Source organism: Rhinolophus hipposideros, assembly GCF_964194185.1.
Source record: "Rhinolophus hipposideros genome assembly, chromosome: 21".
In the NCBI taxonomy this organism is placed as follows: Eukaryota; Metazoa; Chordata; class Mammalia; order Chiroptera; family Rhinolophidae; genus Rhinolophus; species Rhinolophus hipposideros.
Window position 1 is genome coordinate 16,826,042 of NC_138067.1, and position 14,238 is coordinate 16,840,279.

At 35.6% G+C, this 14,238-nt stretch overlaps 1 protein-coding gene across 4 annotated transcripts in view; it reads left to right on the top strand.

Annotated features, from left to right (window-relative positions):
• The window catches only part of CBFB (core-binding factor subunit beta), a 48,163-nt gene that overhangs the window by 15,402 nt on the left and 18,523 nt on the right, over positions 1-14,238 (top strand). For 3 of the 4 annotated variants that reach the window (XM_081031923.1, XM_081031925.1, XM_081031924.1), the window contains exon 4: positions 11,251-11,367. The exons of the other annotated variant lie outside the window; for it this stretch is intronic. In XM_081031923.1, the coding sequence (XP_080888049.1) occupies positions 11,251-11,367 (117 nt within the window). The remainder of the gene's footprint in view (positions 1-11,250; positions 11,368-14,238) is intronic. 4 annotated transcript variants of the gene reach the window in all.

The window sequence follows — 14,238 nt, forward strand, 5'->3', positions numbered from 1 at the left end:
AAGTCATGTAATTTGGTCTTTTTTACCCCAGAGTCTGTGTTCTTTGCAGTGTACCACATTGCTGCTAATAAATAACTTTTACCTTAAGTTGCCAGAAACTCCACATACCACCTTCCAAAGTCTATATTATTTTGGCCCACCAAGTTACTCTTACCATTAGAATGAATAACCATTAATATTTTAACATAGTCTTTTTAGACTTCATTTTGATGACTTTGAAACAGCCTTTAAACTTCATCTTTTTCCTTTTTTTTTTAAGGAGGGCGCAGCTCACAGTGGCCCATGCAGGGATCATACCGGCCATCTTGGTGTTATTAGCACCACACTCTAACCAACTGAGCTAACAGGCCACCCCTCATTTTTTTCCCTTTTAACATTTAACTTTAATTGTTTTACTAAGGTTCAGTGCAGATTTTTGTGATGATCACTTCTGGAACACTACACATAATCAATTCTTTTGTGTTGTTAATATTATGTTACCGGTAATAATTTGGTAAAGTCTATTGTAATATTTTAAATATTCTTACATAGTTGACTCAGGAATGGATTGCAATAAATAGTATCTGCATCTTTTTTTTCATTGCTTTTTATCTTAACTAAGAAACAAAGAATTTTATAATTTAATTTTGTACACTTCACTTAAAATTACACCTCCTGGGGTTAGAACATTCCTCCTGGGGTCAAAACGTTTTAGGACTGTCTTAAATATGCATAGTTTACTTTGAATCAGAGAATGAAGATGGCAGAATTAGTAAGCTGTCTGTTTTGGGGGGAGGGGAAAGTATTCATATGATATTTTCTATAGTTATGTAAATAGTTCACAATATTGTTCTAGATGCTGTGGATTTAACCATGTAATTTATTATCCAGTCTCTATTTATTCTTGAGGGAAATAGTCTATTTTCACATACCCTGAAATACTTACAAAACATTAGTAATGCAATTCATTAATGCGACTGTGGTTTAGGTAAATATAGAGTTGGGAGTTCTGGGTGATAGCTTTTACCACTTACTAGCTGTGTGACCTTCTGCCAGTGAATTATTTAATCTTTCTTAGTTTTAGTTTCCTCATTTTAAATATTTCTTATTGGATGGTTGTAAAGGTCAAATAGGACTTGGAAAAGTTTTGAAAGCTATAAAAAAATTTATATAAACTTAAGGTAGTAATGCTAGGAAACCTGAGTGAAAAGGTATTAAGAAGAGAGAGTTAAGAAATGAAGGAAACTGTCTGGAACTGTTTTGGGATGGGGTAGGGACTTCTTTAAGCAAAGTGAGTTCAAAGTAGAGGCATGGACTTGCAGAGTCCAGAAATAACGTTTGAGGTCTCAGCAGTGTTGAAGTTTATGGTGGTTTGTGATGCATAGGCTAATGTAGCATTACTTTTTTATATAGTGAGAAAGCCAGCAGGTATTTTAAATATTCCTCCATGAAGAAAAATTCTTTGTAAGAATATAAATCATATTACATATTACCAAATTTTAGATTAGACTAAGATTTGTTTTCTACTTAAAACCATGTTTTCTACTTAAAACCATGTAGGTCTCAGAGTTTGAGTGTAATTGATGCTTAAAGCTTCTTCTCAGATGATGGCTCATAGAAGGCATGGCTGATCCAGACAATAGGATCATCAGTGTTTCTATGTGGAGCATTCTTCTGAAAAAGGATGTTTAGTGAAAATGGTTCAGTTTACAACACATGACATTAACTTTCTGTGGGACTATATGATAAAACCAGTATAATATTTCAGCATGCATTTTGTGTTTAAATTTTGCAGCAATGTGATTATTATTATTTTTTTAAAATATTTTATTGGGGAAGGGGAACAGGACTTTATTGGGGAACAGTGTGTACTTCCAGGCCTTTTTTCCAAGTCAAGTTGTTGTCCTTTCAATCTTAGTTGTGGAGGGTGCCGTTCAGCTTCAAGTTGTTGTCCTTTCAGTCTTAGTTGTGGAGGACACAGCTCAGCTCCAGGTCCAGTTGCCATTTCTCTAGTTGCAGGGGGCACAGCCCACCGAACTGGCAACTTTGTGGTTGAGAGGATGCATTCCAACCAACGGATCGGCAGGCAGCTCAGCTCAAGGTGCCGTGTTCAATCTCAGTTGCGGTGGGTGGAGCCCACCATCCCTTGCGGGACTCCAGGAGTTGAACCAGCAATCTTGTGGTTGAGAGCCCACTGGCTCATATGGGAATCGAGCCGGCAGCCTTCGGAGTTAGGAGCATGGAACTCCAACCGCCTGAGCCACCGGACCAGCCCTAACACTGTGATTCTTGTTAAGTCATTTACAATACCTTATATTCCAAATTAGGTGGGCTAGTTCTACATTTTTTAATATGTTCATTATTTAATTCATTTTCCCCTTAAATGCAATTCATCTTTCATTTGTTAAATGTATATTACAAATAAGAGAGTAGATAAAAACATAAGTAATAGCAATAAAAAGGAATATCCATGTACCTGCTACTTAAGATACAGCATTTCTACTGCATTAGAACGGTGATTCTAGGATGGTAGCCACTAGACACTTATGTTACTAGTCTGAATTGACGTGCTGTATGTGAAAAAGTACACACCAGATTCTGAAAACTAGGTACAAAAGATATGTACACTATCTCAATTTTTTATTGAGTACGTGTGTATATGTAGATGCACACACACACACAATTCCAGGCACATTCTGTATTAATCCATATTATGATTTCTCTTTGGAACTGTAAGAGGTAGATTGGTCAATTACATTAAATTGCTGTAGAAAAAGCTATTTTTTTATACTTGCATGCAACCCAGTTATGATTCACAGGCAAATGAGATTGAATGACTGTCTAGCGATTATCCAACAGGCAGGCAGCTGACTGACTGAACAGGTGAGTCTTTGGATGTGGCTAAAGAAGGATGAGTCAGAACCAAGTATCTTCTAAAAGGAATCTGTTAAATAGACTACAGAAATTATTACAACTGAAAAGCAGGATACATTGTTCCTTAGTGGAATATCTTGTTTTCCTGGGTGCCCATGGCCATCACAGTATTACTACTTGTCTGCTGGTTTATTGGTGGGACTAATCGTTCATTGTCTCCAAAAAATGGTTTCTTTCCCTTGGAAAGAAGTTACTGTATAAAATATTGGTGGAAATGTGTATGTAAGCAATCAGTATTTCTGTAGTACTCTATATGTTTCATAAATTTTATGTACATTGACTTACTAATTTTTTCTATCTCCTATGAAAGAGGCATTACTTAGCCCCAATTTTCTGTGTAAGGAATCTGAGGCTGACTAGCAAACTTAAATAATTTGTCTCAGACACATTGATAGAGCTACAGTTTAAACCCAAGTTCTATTTGGTTCCAAAGCATATTTTTCTTTTCACTCTTCCCATGCTGTCTTGGGTTTATGTGTAGTGATGTTATTCCTTTGAAAAATAATTACAGTTGATTCTTGTTATTTATCGCAGTTGTCTTCTATACTCAAGCCTAAAGTCGCTGCAGGCTTGAATTAGCAAATACTGAACAATTGCTTCCAGGGAAAATACAGAATTAGGTGCCTGCAAGTGTCTTGGCTCACGACATTTTCCTTAACCAATCAATCAATACAAAATCTTGTTTTAACTTGTGTTTTTGTTTAAAGACACCTTGTTTAATATATAGTGTTGATTCATTAACTTTGAATGACAGTAAGATTTGGGGCATCTGGGTTATTTCTAATTTTTGCCATTATTAACCTTGAGCGTCAACATTTTTGTAATAAAATATTTTGTGTACATTTTTGATTAAACTTTAGGATACGTTCATAGACATGGTATTGCTGGGTCAAAGGAAAATTCTCACTTATTGCCCAAAAATGCCTTCCCAGAATTGTTAGCCAGTTTATACTGCTTCTGATAATGTAGTAGAACTTGGTTTCCCTCCTCATCAACATTGTTAAAATGTTTTTGTTTTTTATTTTTGTATTTGTTTAGAAATAGTTATAGTTATTTTAACTTTTTTGATTACTGTTAGTGAAATTTTTTCATGGTTTTTGACCATTTATATTTATTTTGTTCTAAACTCATTTTTTCCAAATGGTTAGCCAGTTTTGCCACTTCCACTGGTTAAATAAAATATCCTTTTACCATTGATTTGAAATACTGCCTTTTTCATTTAGTAAGTGCTTGTATACTTGGTTTCATTTTTGGATTTTTTGTTTGTTTGTTTATTCCATTAAGTTCATTTTGACTGCCACAGCACTGCTACAAATGTACCGAGTGCATTGTTACATGTTTTAATATTTGAAAGGGCAGAAAATTACTCTTTCCTAATATTTTAATGGATAGTCTGATTCTTTTGTAAGAACCATAGACTTATTTCTCAAATTCCAGAAAATATTATTTTGAGATTTTGTTGGATTTTTTTTTTTCAATGAAAATTTATTGGGGTGACAACGGTTAGTAAAGTGACATAGGTTTCAAGTATACAATTCTGTATTACATCATCTATATATCACATTGTGTGTTCAGCACCCAGAGTCAATAAGTTCTCCTTCCATCACCATATATTTGACCCCGTTTACCCTCATCTACCATCCCTTTCCCACCCTTACCCTCTGGTAACCACTAAACTATTGTCTGTGTTTGAGTTTTTGTTTTTTTGTTTGTCTCGTTCCTTTGTTGTTTTCAGTTTTATATCCCACATATCAGTGAAATCATATGGTTCTTGACGTTTTCTATGTGACTTATTTTGCTTAGCATAATAATCTCAAGATCCATTCATATTGTCGCAAATGGCACTATTTCATCTTTTCTTTTGGCAGAGTAGCATTCCATTGTGTATATATACCACACTTTCTTTACCCAGTCATCTATTAAAGGACACTTTGGTTGTTTCCATGTCTTGGCCACCATAAATAAAGCTGCAGTGAACATTGGAGCACATATATCTTTACGGATAAACGTTTTCAGATTTTTTGGGCGAGGGATTGCTGGGTCCTATGGTAATTCGATTCTTAATTTTTTGAGGAACCTCCACGTTGCCTTCTATAGCAGCTGCACCAGTCTGTTCCCACCAACAGTGTCTGAGGGTTCCTTTTTTTCCATAGCCTCTCCAACACTTATTATTATTTGTCTTGTTGATGATCGCCATTCTAACCAGTGGAATTTTTTTAAAATAAGGATTGCTTTGGGATAAATTGGCATTTGTAGTCTCACATTCAAGAACATGACATCTCACTAGGCAGTCAAATCTTTTTCTGTGTTGCAGAAATAAGGTATTTTTTTCTTACAGAACCTACATGTTTCTTACTCAGTTTATTCTCAGTAGTTGATACGTTTGTTGCTATTTTAAAATAAGGGTTTTGGTTTTTTGTTTCTTTTTTCATTTTATTTTCTAAATTACTATTGTAATGTAAGAAAGTTGCTTTTTGTGTATTGTTTTTATAACCAGCCATTTTATTAAACTCATTAATTTACTTGGTTTTTCAGGTAGATAACTTAAGATAATATATCCTAGTCATATTTATATGCACCTTTGTTAGATTATGGTCTTTAAAAGGAGTATGCAAAACTGCTGGATCCAGCTTATAATTTTACTATCAGCAGTACATTCCATTAATCTTAAATTAAGTAAGTTCTACTTAAATGTAATAGGATAATTCAGTTTTAATTCTAACAGTTTTTTTATGTGTTCAGGTCTTCCTCATTAAAGACTTTAACTAGTGTTGGAGTCTTTTTTGGGTGGTGGGATATAAATCTTTTAAATTATATATTCCCACTACTCTTACAAAATGACAAGTAATAAACATTTGTTGAATAGGTGGATCTTTTCAAATTGAATTTATAAGGAAGATACAAGGAGGGGGGGAAAAACACACCTAAATTCCAGCTGTGTTTCTGCTCTTTGTTTAATCATTATTCAGATATTTTCTGAGGGTACTGAGACTGTTTTCCCTCTTACTGTTTTCCCTAATACTTCAATTTATAGAGTCACAAATGTTTAATCTGTGGTGGTTTGCTACAGAGAAATGAAATATTCTTTCCAACTGAAATGGGTTTTTGGAGAGTGAAGTATCTGCTTTTCGCTTTTGTCAATAATTTTGACACTTGGTTTCTGTGTATATTGATTTTATAGCTCAGTAGTGGTGTGCATGGGAGTCTTGTTTGCAAACCTAGTTATTCTATTTTAATTGTCTGAAATTATCTTCTTTAGACCACTCAAGGGAATTCTTTTTGCTTTCCCTTTATACCCACAATTTCCATTCACCCAGCTACCTAAGAGCTAAAAACATTGAATTCTAAATAAACGGTATTTATCATCTCTCAAGCTCTGTGCCTTGGTATCTGTGAGGACAGGGGAATAATGGAGTTTTGCTATCATAATTGAATCCTTTTTGTCTTGCACACCTTTTTGAAAATCTGATGAAAGCACTGAACTTTCTTAGAAAAATGCACATGGGCACAAACACATACATTTTTACACAGAATTTCAGGGGGTTTCTGTTCTTGAAACTTACCCATAAACCCAAACTCCTGTAGATTCTTTGAACTCCAGCCTAAGAACTCCTGCCTTAAATAAAAGCATTGCTAAAAATTATGAGTGCTATAAGATCCTGTAACATAATACTTTGATATCTAATGCATCCAACAAAGGGGGAATTTTCACTTGGAGACTTATAACTTAACCTTGAGCCCCTAGGCTCTTTACATGTTTTCCTCTTTTCTCACTGGCTGTTCATAGCATGTTTTGCTGGGTTGTTTTCTACTAACCAGCATTCTAAAGTTGGATTTCCTCAGAGTTCTTTCTGCCCCCCCTCACCCTCTCCCCCCCCTCCGCCCCTTTCTCCTTCTACTTACTGCTTGGCAAATCTCTTTCTTTCCACTGGAGTTAAATACCACTGTATTGTTGATGGCTGCCAGACTTACATCATCTGCCCATAGCTCTTCTTAGAGTACTAGAATCCCATTGGCAACTGTCTACTCAAAAATCTCCATTTATGTATCTCATAGGTGTTAGGTGTCACTTATGTAACAGGTAAAAATTGTTGCAAATATTTTCCCCCCTTTTTTCTGTCTCCCCCATCCCCACTCTGGTTCAAGCCGCTGTTTCTCAGTCTAGTTGTGTAGGACACAGCTCCCTGGCCCATGCTGGTATTAGGAGCCTTGCACTTCCCCCGGCTGAGGCAATTGGTCAGCCGGTCACTGCCGCTCACGCTGGCCGCCGGCCGCTCCTGGCGGCACACAGCAGCCCACGGCAGTTCTCGTCGACCTCCGGCTGCTCAAGGTAGCCCAGCTCCAGGGAGAGCTGTTGGTCACACTTTTAGCTGTAGAAGGGGCATCACTGGCCCATGTGGGAATCAAACTGGTGACCTCGGTGTTGGGAGCACTGCACTCCAACCACCTGAGTCACCGGGCCTGCCCTGCAAATATTTTTATAATATATTGAGATAAAATTCCCAAACCATAAAATTCACCCCTATTTAGAGTGTACAGTGCAGGGATTTTAGTATATTCACAGAGTTGTGCAACCATCACCACTCTAATTTCAAAGTGTTTTCTTCACCCCAAAAAGAAATCCTGTACCTACTAACAATCACTCCTCATTCCCCCCTCCCGTCAGCCCCTGGCAAACACTAATCTCCTTTCTGTCTCTCTGTATTTGCCTATTCTAGACATTTCATAATGTGTGGATCATAATATGTGGCCTTTTTATGGTTTCTTTTACTTAGCATAGTATTTTCAAGATTTATCTATGTTGTAGCATGTATCAATATTTTATTTGGCCAAATAATATTCCTTTAGATGCATAATGCCACAGTTGATGGTGCATACATCTTTTTCCTGAAGCTCTGCTACTACAGTAATAAGGAATTTAAAGCTACAGAATATGAAGATTAAGTGATATCATATGTAATTTGGATTGATGATGTCGCAAATACTGAGATTTAAAGCTTGAGTTGATTAAAAATTGTGTAATACTAACTTTACCTCATTTTCAAAAGAACACAAAATGTGCGGCTGTACTCCCTTTTAACTTTCTGTGGAGTCTCAAACATATTCTCTGATATTTTACTTTTGGAAAGATAAGCAGGCCTTTTTGTTTTTGTGTGCAATTAGCTTAACCTACCCATTTTAAAGACTTTATAGAATTCATTTTGTATAAAGTGAACATTTTCCTAAAGTATTTTAGGACAATGGGTTTAATACTTAGGTCAGATTTTAATAAGTTTCCTTCTCACAGTTTGAAATAAGGCATTATTTTGGTGAAAAATGTGTTAGTATTTAAATGACATTATTGAATTACATTACAAAATGCCAAACTATTAAGAGACGGAATTATATTTTCTTTGTATTTTGAGGTTTGGTATTCATGAATGTATGAAATTACCAAACATTTACTTTAAAGATCTACACATAAAACTATTTGAATGTGAACATCTAAATAAATCACCAGGATCATCTAAATATTATTTTAAATTATAATTCCACCCTCTAGCCTTGATTAAGAACTATAGCCATTTTCTGAACCCATTTAGAAATTTCCCAAAACAGATTGGTGGTTTTCTTTGTCATGAGAGAACTTTTATAAAGAAGTAACAAATGGGCTTTTGAAAAATTTAATAATTTCTTGAGGAAAATAGTTTTGAATATGTAAATTAATATGAGTAAGCTGCATTTCTGGAATCTTTGATTCTAAAAGATATAAACCATTGAAGAGTATAGAATCTGATTACGAAGTTGACCTTTCTCTCCCATTAGAAGAATTCTCTTTATGATTAATATGAGAATTTAAGATAATGAGTCACATTGATATGTGAAATGTTACACTCCTCACTGCTTGACACCCCAACGCCCCCTTAGAAAGAGTAGGTAGGAATGTTGATTAGAAGGTGTGGTAAGTCAAGTTATGTTGATATGCAGTATTCTAGAGAGGTATTGTTTTTAGGTTTTGTGAGGTGTTGAATATGAGGTCATAGTCACTTGTCTGAATTAGTGCACGTCAGTGGAGTTTTAAATTTATAATGTGGAAGGGAATGAGCACTTATCAGAACAGAAGGAAATGTGTGGTTAAACGGTTTCAGCTATAACTGTACACTATTTCCCTTGGTCAAAATGGGAGGAGAAATGGAACCTTATGTTTTTGGCTTTTTTTCCAGTATAAGTAGAAATTGATTCCTCATGGTTGATTGGAGTCCTTAACAGGAAAAATGGTTGTATTTAGTAGTGGAGAGGAATGATATAAATATGTACTAAGAAGGCATAAATCCTATGGGTTTTATTTTACAGGTGTCTCAGTAGTAATTTTTCTGGCATATTTATAATTATCGATAGTCAATTATTCCTATTAAATCTCTCTAAAAACAAGAATGCCCCAAGGTTTTTTTATGGTACACACTGCTAAATTGAGTAAAGGAAAAGTTGATGTTTTCAGCCTTTTCCTCAAAATGAGAAGTTGTCTTACTAATTTTATATAATTATAGGTAATAAATAATGCTAATTTTAGCTCACAAAAACACTAGGATTATCCATAGAAAGTATATTTGGTATAGGCAGATGAACCTTATTTATAAAGATATATTTGATAATCTGTAGTTTTGAAAATTCATTGAAACCCTGCTTCCTCTGCATTTTAAATGTCTTGTTAAGGCATAAATGATTATGGTGATTTTTATCTAGAAGCCCATGTTAAATGAGATAGCAAAGACCTAAAGTAAATTTTTTTTAATGTAAAATAATTTTTTAAAGTAACTATTAGAATAGTATGGGGTTAGGGTGGGAGTTATTGTAAAAACTTTAGTAAACTTTTCTTATATTTTTCACTGTCACAATAAAATACTCACCTCAAGATCATAGCATTAGAACCTTTACTATTTTGATGAATCCTTAATTGCTCTTGAGAACAATTATATTTTCAGGTAATATGAGAATTAATTTGGTGATTAAAAATGAAAGCGATCTGAATTTGGAAATCGTACCTCTTTAGGACTTTTGCTGTAGGGTTATTTCTTTACTTGAAAAAGAATGGTGAAGAAGTAAATGTTACGTTAGTTAAGGTTTTTTGCTTAGAAGCAGTAGAAATCAACACTGGCTAATTTTAAGTGAAAAAAAGAAAAAAAAAAAGGCAGCATTACTTATCAGGAAGCTATGAGGTTACTTATAAAACTGAAAGGAATTGTGAAAGAACCTGACCCTGGATGGCTCCAGGGATCCCAGTAGAGGGAAGCAGTGCGTGCTCTCTTCAGGGCCAAGTGATTACAGTTGTTTTCCATCTTTATATGTCTCTATTCAAGATTCAAAAATTGGGTAAGGGGATCGGGGGGTGGTAGATGAGAGTAAAGGGGATCAAATATATGGTGATGGAAGGAGACTGACCCTGGGTGGTGAACACACAATGGGATTTATAGATGATGTAATACAGAATTGTATACCTGAAACCTATGTAACTTGACTAACAGTTGTCACCTCAATAAACTTTAATTTTAAAAAAAGATTCAAAAATCAAGGCAGAGTACCTAATTGTCCTAGCTTCAGCTGGAAGAGCAGTGATGTCTACTTCAAGTATCATCTTACTATAGTTTTTACAAAATCTATTAAACTTCCTTTAAAAAAAAAAAGATTTTATTGGGGAAGGGGAACAGGACTTTATTGGGGAACAGTGTGTACTTCCAGGACTTTTTTCCAAGTCAAGTTGTTGTCCTTTCAATCTTAGTTGTGGAGGGCACAGCTCAGCTCCAGGTCCAGTTGCCGTTGCTAGTTGCAGGGGGCGCAGCCCACCATCCCTTGCAGGACTCGAGGAATTGAACCGGCAACCTTATGTTGAGAGGATGCCTCCAACCAACTGAGCCATCCGGCAGCTCAGTGGCAGCTCAGCTCAAGGCGTCGTGTTCAATCTTAGTTGCAGGGGGCACAGCCCACCATCCCTTGCGGGACTCGAGGAATTGAACTGGCAACCTTGTGGTTGAGAGCCCACTGGGCCACGTGGGAATCGAACTGGCAGTCTTTGGAGTTAGGAGCACGGAACTCCAACCACCTGGGCCTGCCCTAGAACTTCCTTTTAAAAGTAATCTGGAAGAATTGTGACCAGAAATAAAATTCTGGTAAACCAGATTAATTTATAGAACATGGTCAGAGGCTATAGTTTGTATACTTTCCTATAATTCTTAATTTTATAATTGTATTCATCTTGTTATTCCCTGAGAAAACCACAGTTTTCATAAGTAACTTTGTCCTTTGTTTTTCATGTGTCCGGTGGCTTATCATTGGTTTTCATCCTTCTTTTCTGTGTCTTAGGTGTATTTGAAGGCTCCCATGATTCTGAATGGAGTCTGTGTTATCTGGAAAGGCTGGATTGATCTCCAGAGACTGGATGGTATGGGCTGCCTGGAGTTTGATGAGGAGCGAGCCCAGGTAGGGTGACTTCTGGCTTTACTGAGCATGGTCCCTTTATTTATCCCTATTCTTGCCTTTGTCTGGGGATCTATTTTACCCAGTCTCTAAGAGTAAGTGTAGGAAGTCTTAGGTTCAAATAATATTGAGGAATCCTGAAGATGTTGAGACCCAAATTCTGGTTCTGGTTTTAGGTAAGTTTTTACTTCAGTGGTTCTAAATTTCACTGGCTTATTCTTATCTGCTGAATGGGGCACTTCAAAGTCCAGTAAATGGTTCTGTTTAACATCTGTTCTTGATCTTTAGAACATTATGAGGAAAGAAAAACAGTTCAAAATAAAATGTAGAAATAGCATTTCTGGAATGACTGAGTGAGGAACTTGGCAAATCCTTTCCCCAAAAAGCAATGATTAAACTGGACAAACAAAAAAAAAAAAAAAGAAGAAGAAACCATTTAAGGTCTTTGGACATTAACCAAAGGACATAAATTGAGTGGTATATATTCAAACAAAGCTACTGAATTTCAGTAACAACAGTGATAGGCTGGCATTTTCGTCAGAAGCTGCTCCCGTCTTTTCCCTCAGCTCTATGGTCTGTCGAGTTCTACCCTGGGCAAGCAGGGCAAGCCATGAGGGCTGGCCGCTCTGTTCTCCTGTCAGAGGGATCTGACTTTATTTAGAGGAGCACTTGGAAAAATCCATGCCCATGGATGTTACTTAAAACAGTAGAGGTCTCTGTGGCCAACAGTCCAGGCTGGGATAGCTAATGTTGCAGGAAGCAACAAAATGGCAGACTAACCAGAAATTTATCACAGATCTAGGGAAAGAGATAACTAAAGTGGGCCCTACTAAGATCACACTTACCCCTCATGGTCCAGAAGGCTGTGTGCATATGCAGGGCTACCTTTTTAGGAGAGAACAGAGGGCCTCTGCAAGATACTAATCCCTGGCTGAACACAGGGTAGACTGATAAAATCCCTGTACTTTGACAGTGTTTCCCCAAGCTGCACACAGATACAATGGCAAAGGAGGGAAGCCTACTGACTCCAGATGTGTAAGCCAGACTTCTGAGCAGTCATTGGTTGACCACTAAGTTATGCTGATCCAGGGGCAACCCCCAGAAAACAAGGCTTAAAAAAAAATTAAACTAAGCAGTGACATCAGAGTCTGCACACTGCTGGGGAAACAGGTTCTACAGAATTAGTCCAGGCAAGTCACTAAACAGAAACAAACAAAAAATAAAGCAACAAGCTGGATGCAGGAGTTAGAATTCAGAGTTACTGCAGTATACTAATTAAAATGTCCAGTTTTCAACAAAAAATTGAGACATGCAAATACATGAAAGTATGACTAATACTCAAGGAAAAAAAGCAGGCAATAGAAACTGTTTTTGAGGGAGCCAAATGTTGGTTCTTAGTGACAAAGACTTAAAAGCAATTATTTATCAGTATGTTCAAAGAATAAAGGAAAATTATGATGAATAAATTTATATTCTTATTAAATAGAGAATATCAATAAAGAGATCTAAATTATTAAAAAGAATGAGTAGAAATTGTAGAATCGAAAAAAAAACTGAAATGAAAAGTTCACAGACTCAGCAGTACATTTGAGCGAGCAGAAGAAAAAAATAGTAAACTTGAACATAGATTAATAGAGATTATCCAGGCTGAAGAACAGAAAGAAAAATGAACAGTCTCAGAGACTGTCAGACACCAGCATGCATACCAATATGTGTTTAATGAAAAGTCCCAAAAGGAGAGGAGGGAAAGAAAGGCGCAGAAAATATATTTTAAGAAATAATAACTGAAATCTAAATTTGATAGAAAATACTAATCTTCATACCACTTCAAAGTCCAATAAATGGTTCAGTGAACATCAGGTAGAATAAACAGAAAGAAATCCACATCTAGATACATCATAGTCAAACTTAATACAGAGAATCCGAAAGCAGCAAGAAAAACACTGCATCACATACAAGGGAGTCACATCTGTTGAAATTACAAAGACCAGCAGGTAGTAGGATAACATATTCAAAATGCTGAAAGAACACGTAGAAGTATCTGATTATTATCAAGTGTTAATTTCTTTCAGTTGTTCAGTACTAATCGTTTTACTAAAGTTAAAATAATGATAAGAATAAAAAGGAGCTCTCTTTTTGTTGTTTCTTTCTGTTATGTCTTCCCATGTTGTTCTCCATATATGGAATGTGAAAACCTTCTTAGTAAAAAAATTAAGATTTAAAATTAAAATTCTTAAGAAAGAATCTCTGTTACCTTGATTTCTACAGGGATTAGTCCTCAACTCTTTCAAATAATTGGCAATTTTGAAGGCTGTTTTTGTAAGACATACTACAACAGATTAAATTTATATAAGGGAAAATTTCAGATTGAATTGAGTTCTAAAACTGAAATATTTTATTAGAGTGATTGGTAAAAATTTTTAGTTTAACCTACAGCATTTTCCATACTTAGAATTTTTCAAGCCTTGTTGCCCTAGCCACAAACAGAGCTTTATTACTACAAAGTGCCAGCTGTTGTGATAGTAAACTAATAAAGTAATAGGTCTTAAGTAATGTAAAAATTTCAAGGCAGGGGACCCCAACCATCTAGTCAGCAGTCAGCACTTCTCTGTAGATGATTCTGACCCTGTGTAGGCCTAGGCTAATGTGTGTGTGTGTCATAGTTTTTAACAAAAATAAATAATTTTAAAACAGAAAAAAGCTTATAGCATAAGGATATAAAGAAAGAAAATGTTTATGTACAGCTGTATAGTGTGTTTCTGTTTTAATCTAAGTTTTATTACAAGAGTCAAAAAGTTTTTTAAAAAATCAGACAGTTTACCCAAAAAAGTTAGAGTAAGCTAATATTAATTCATTATTGAAAAAATATTTTTT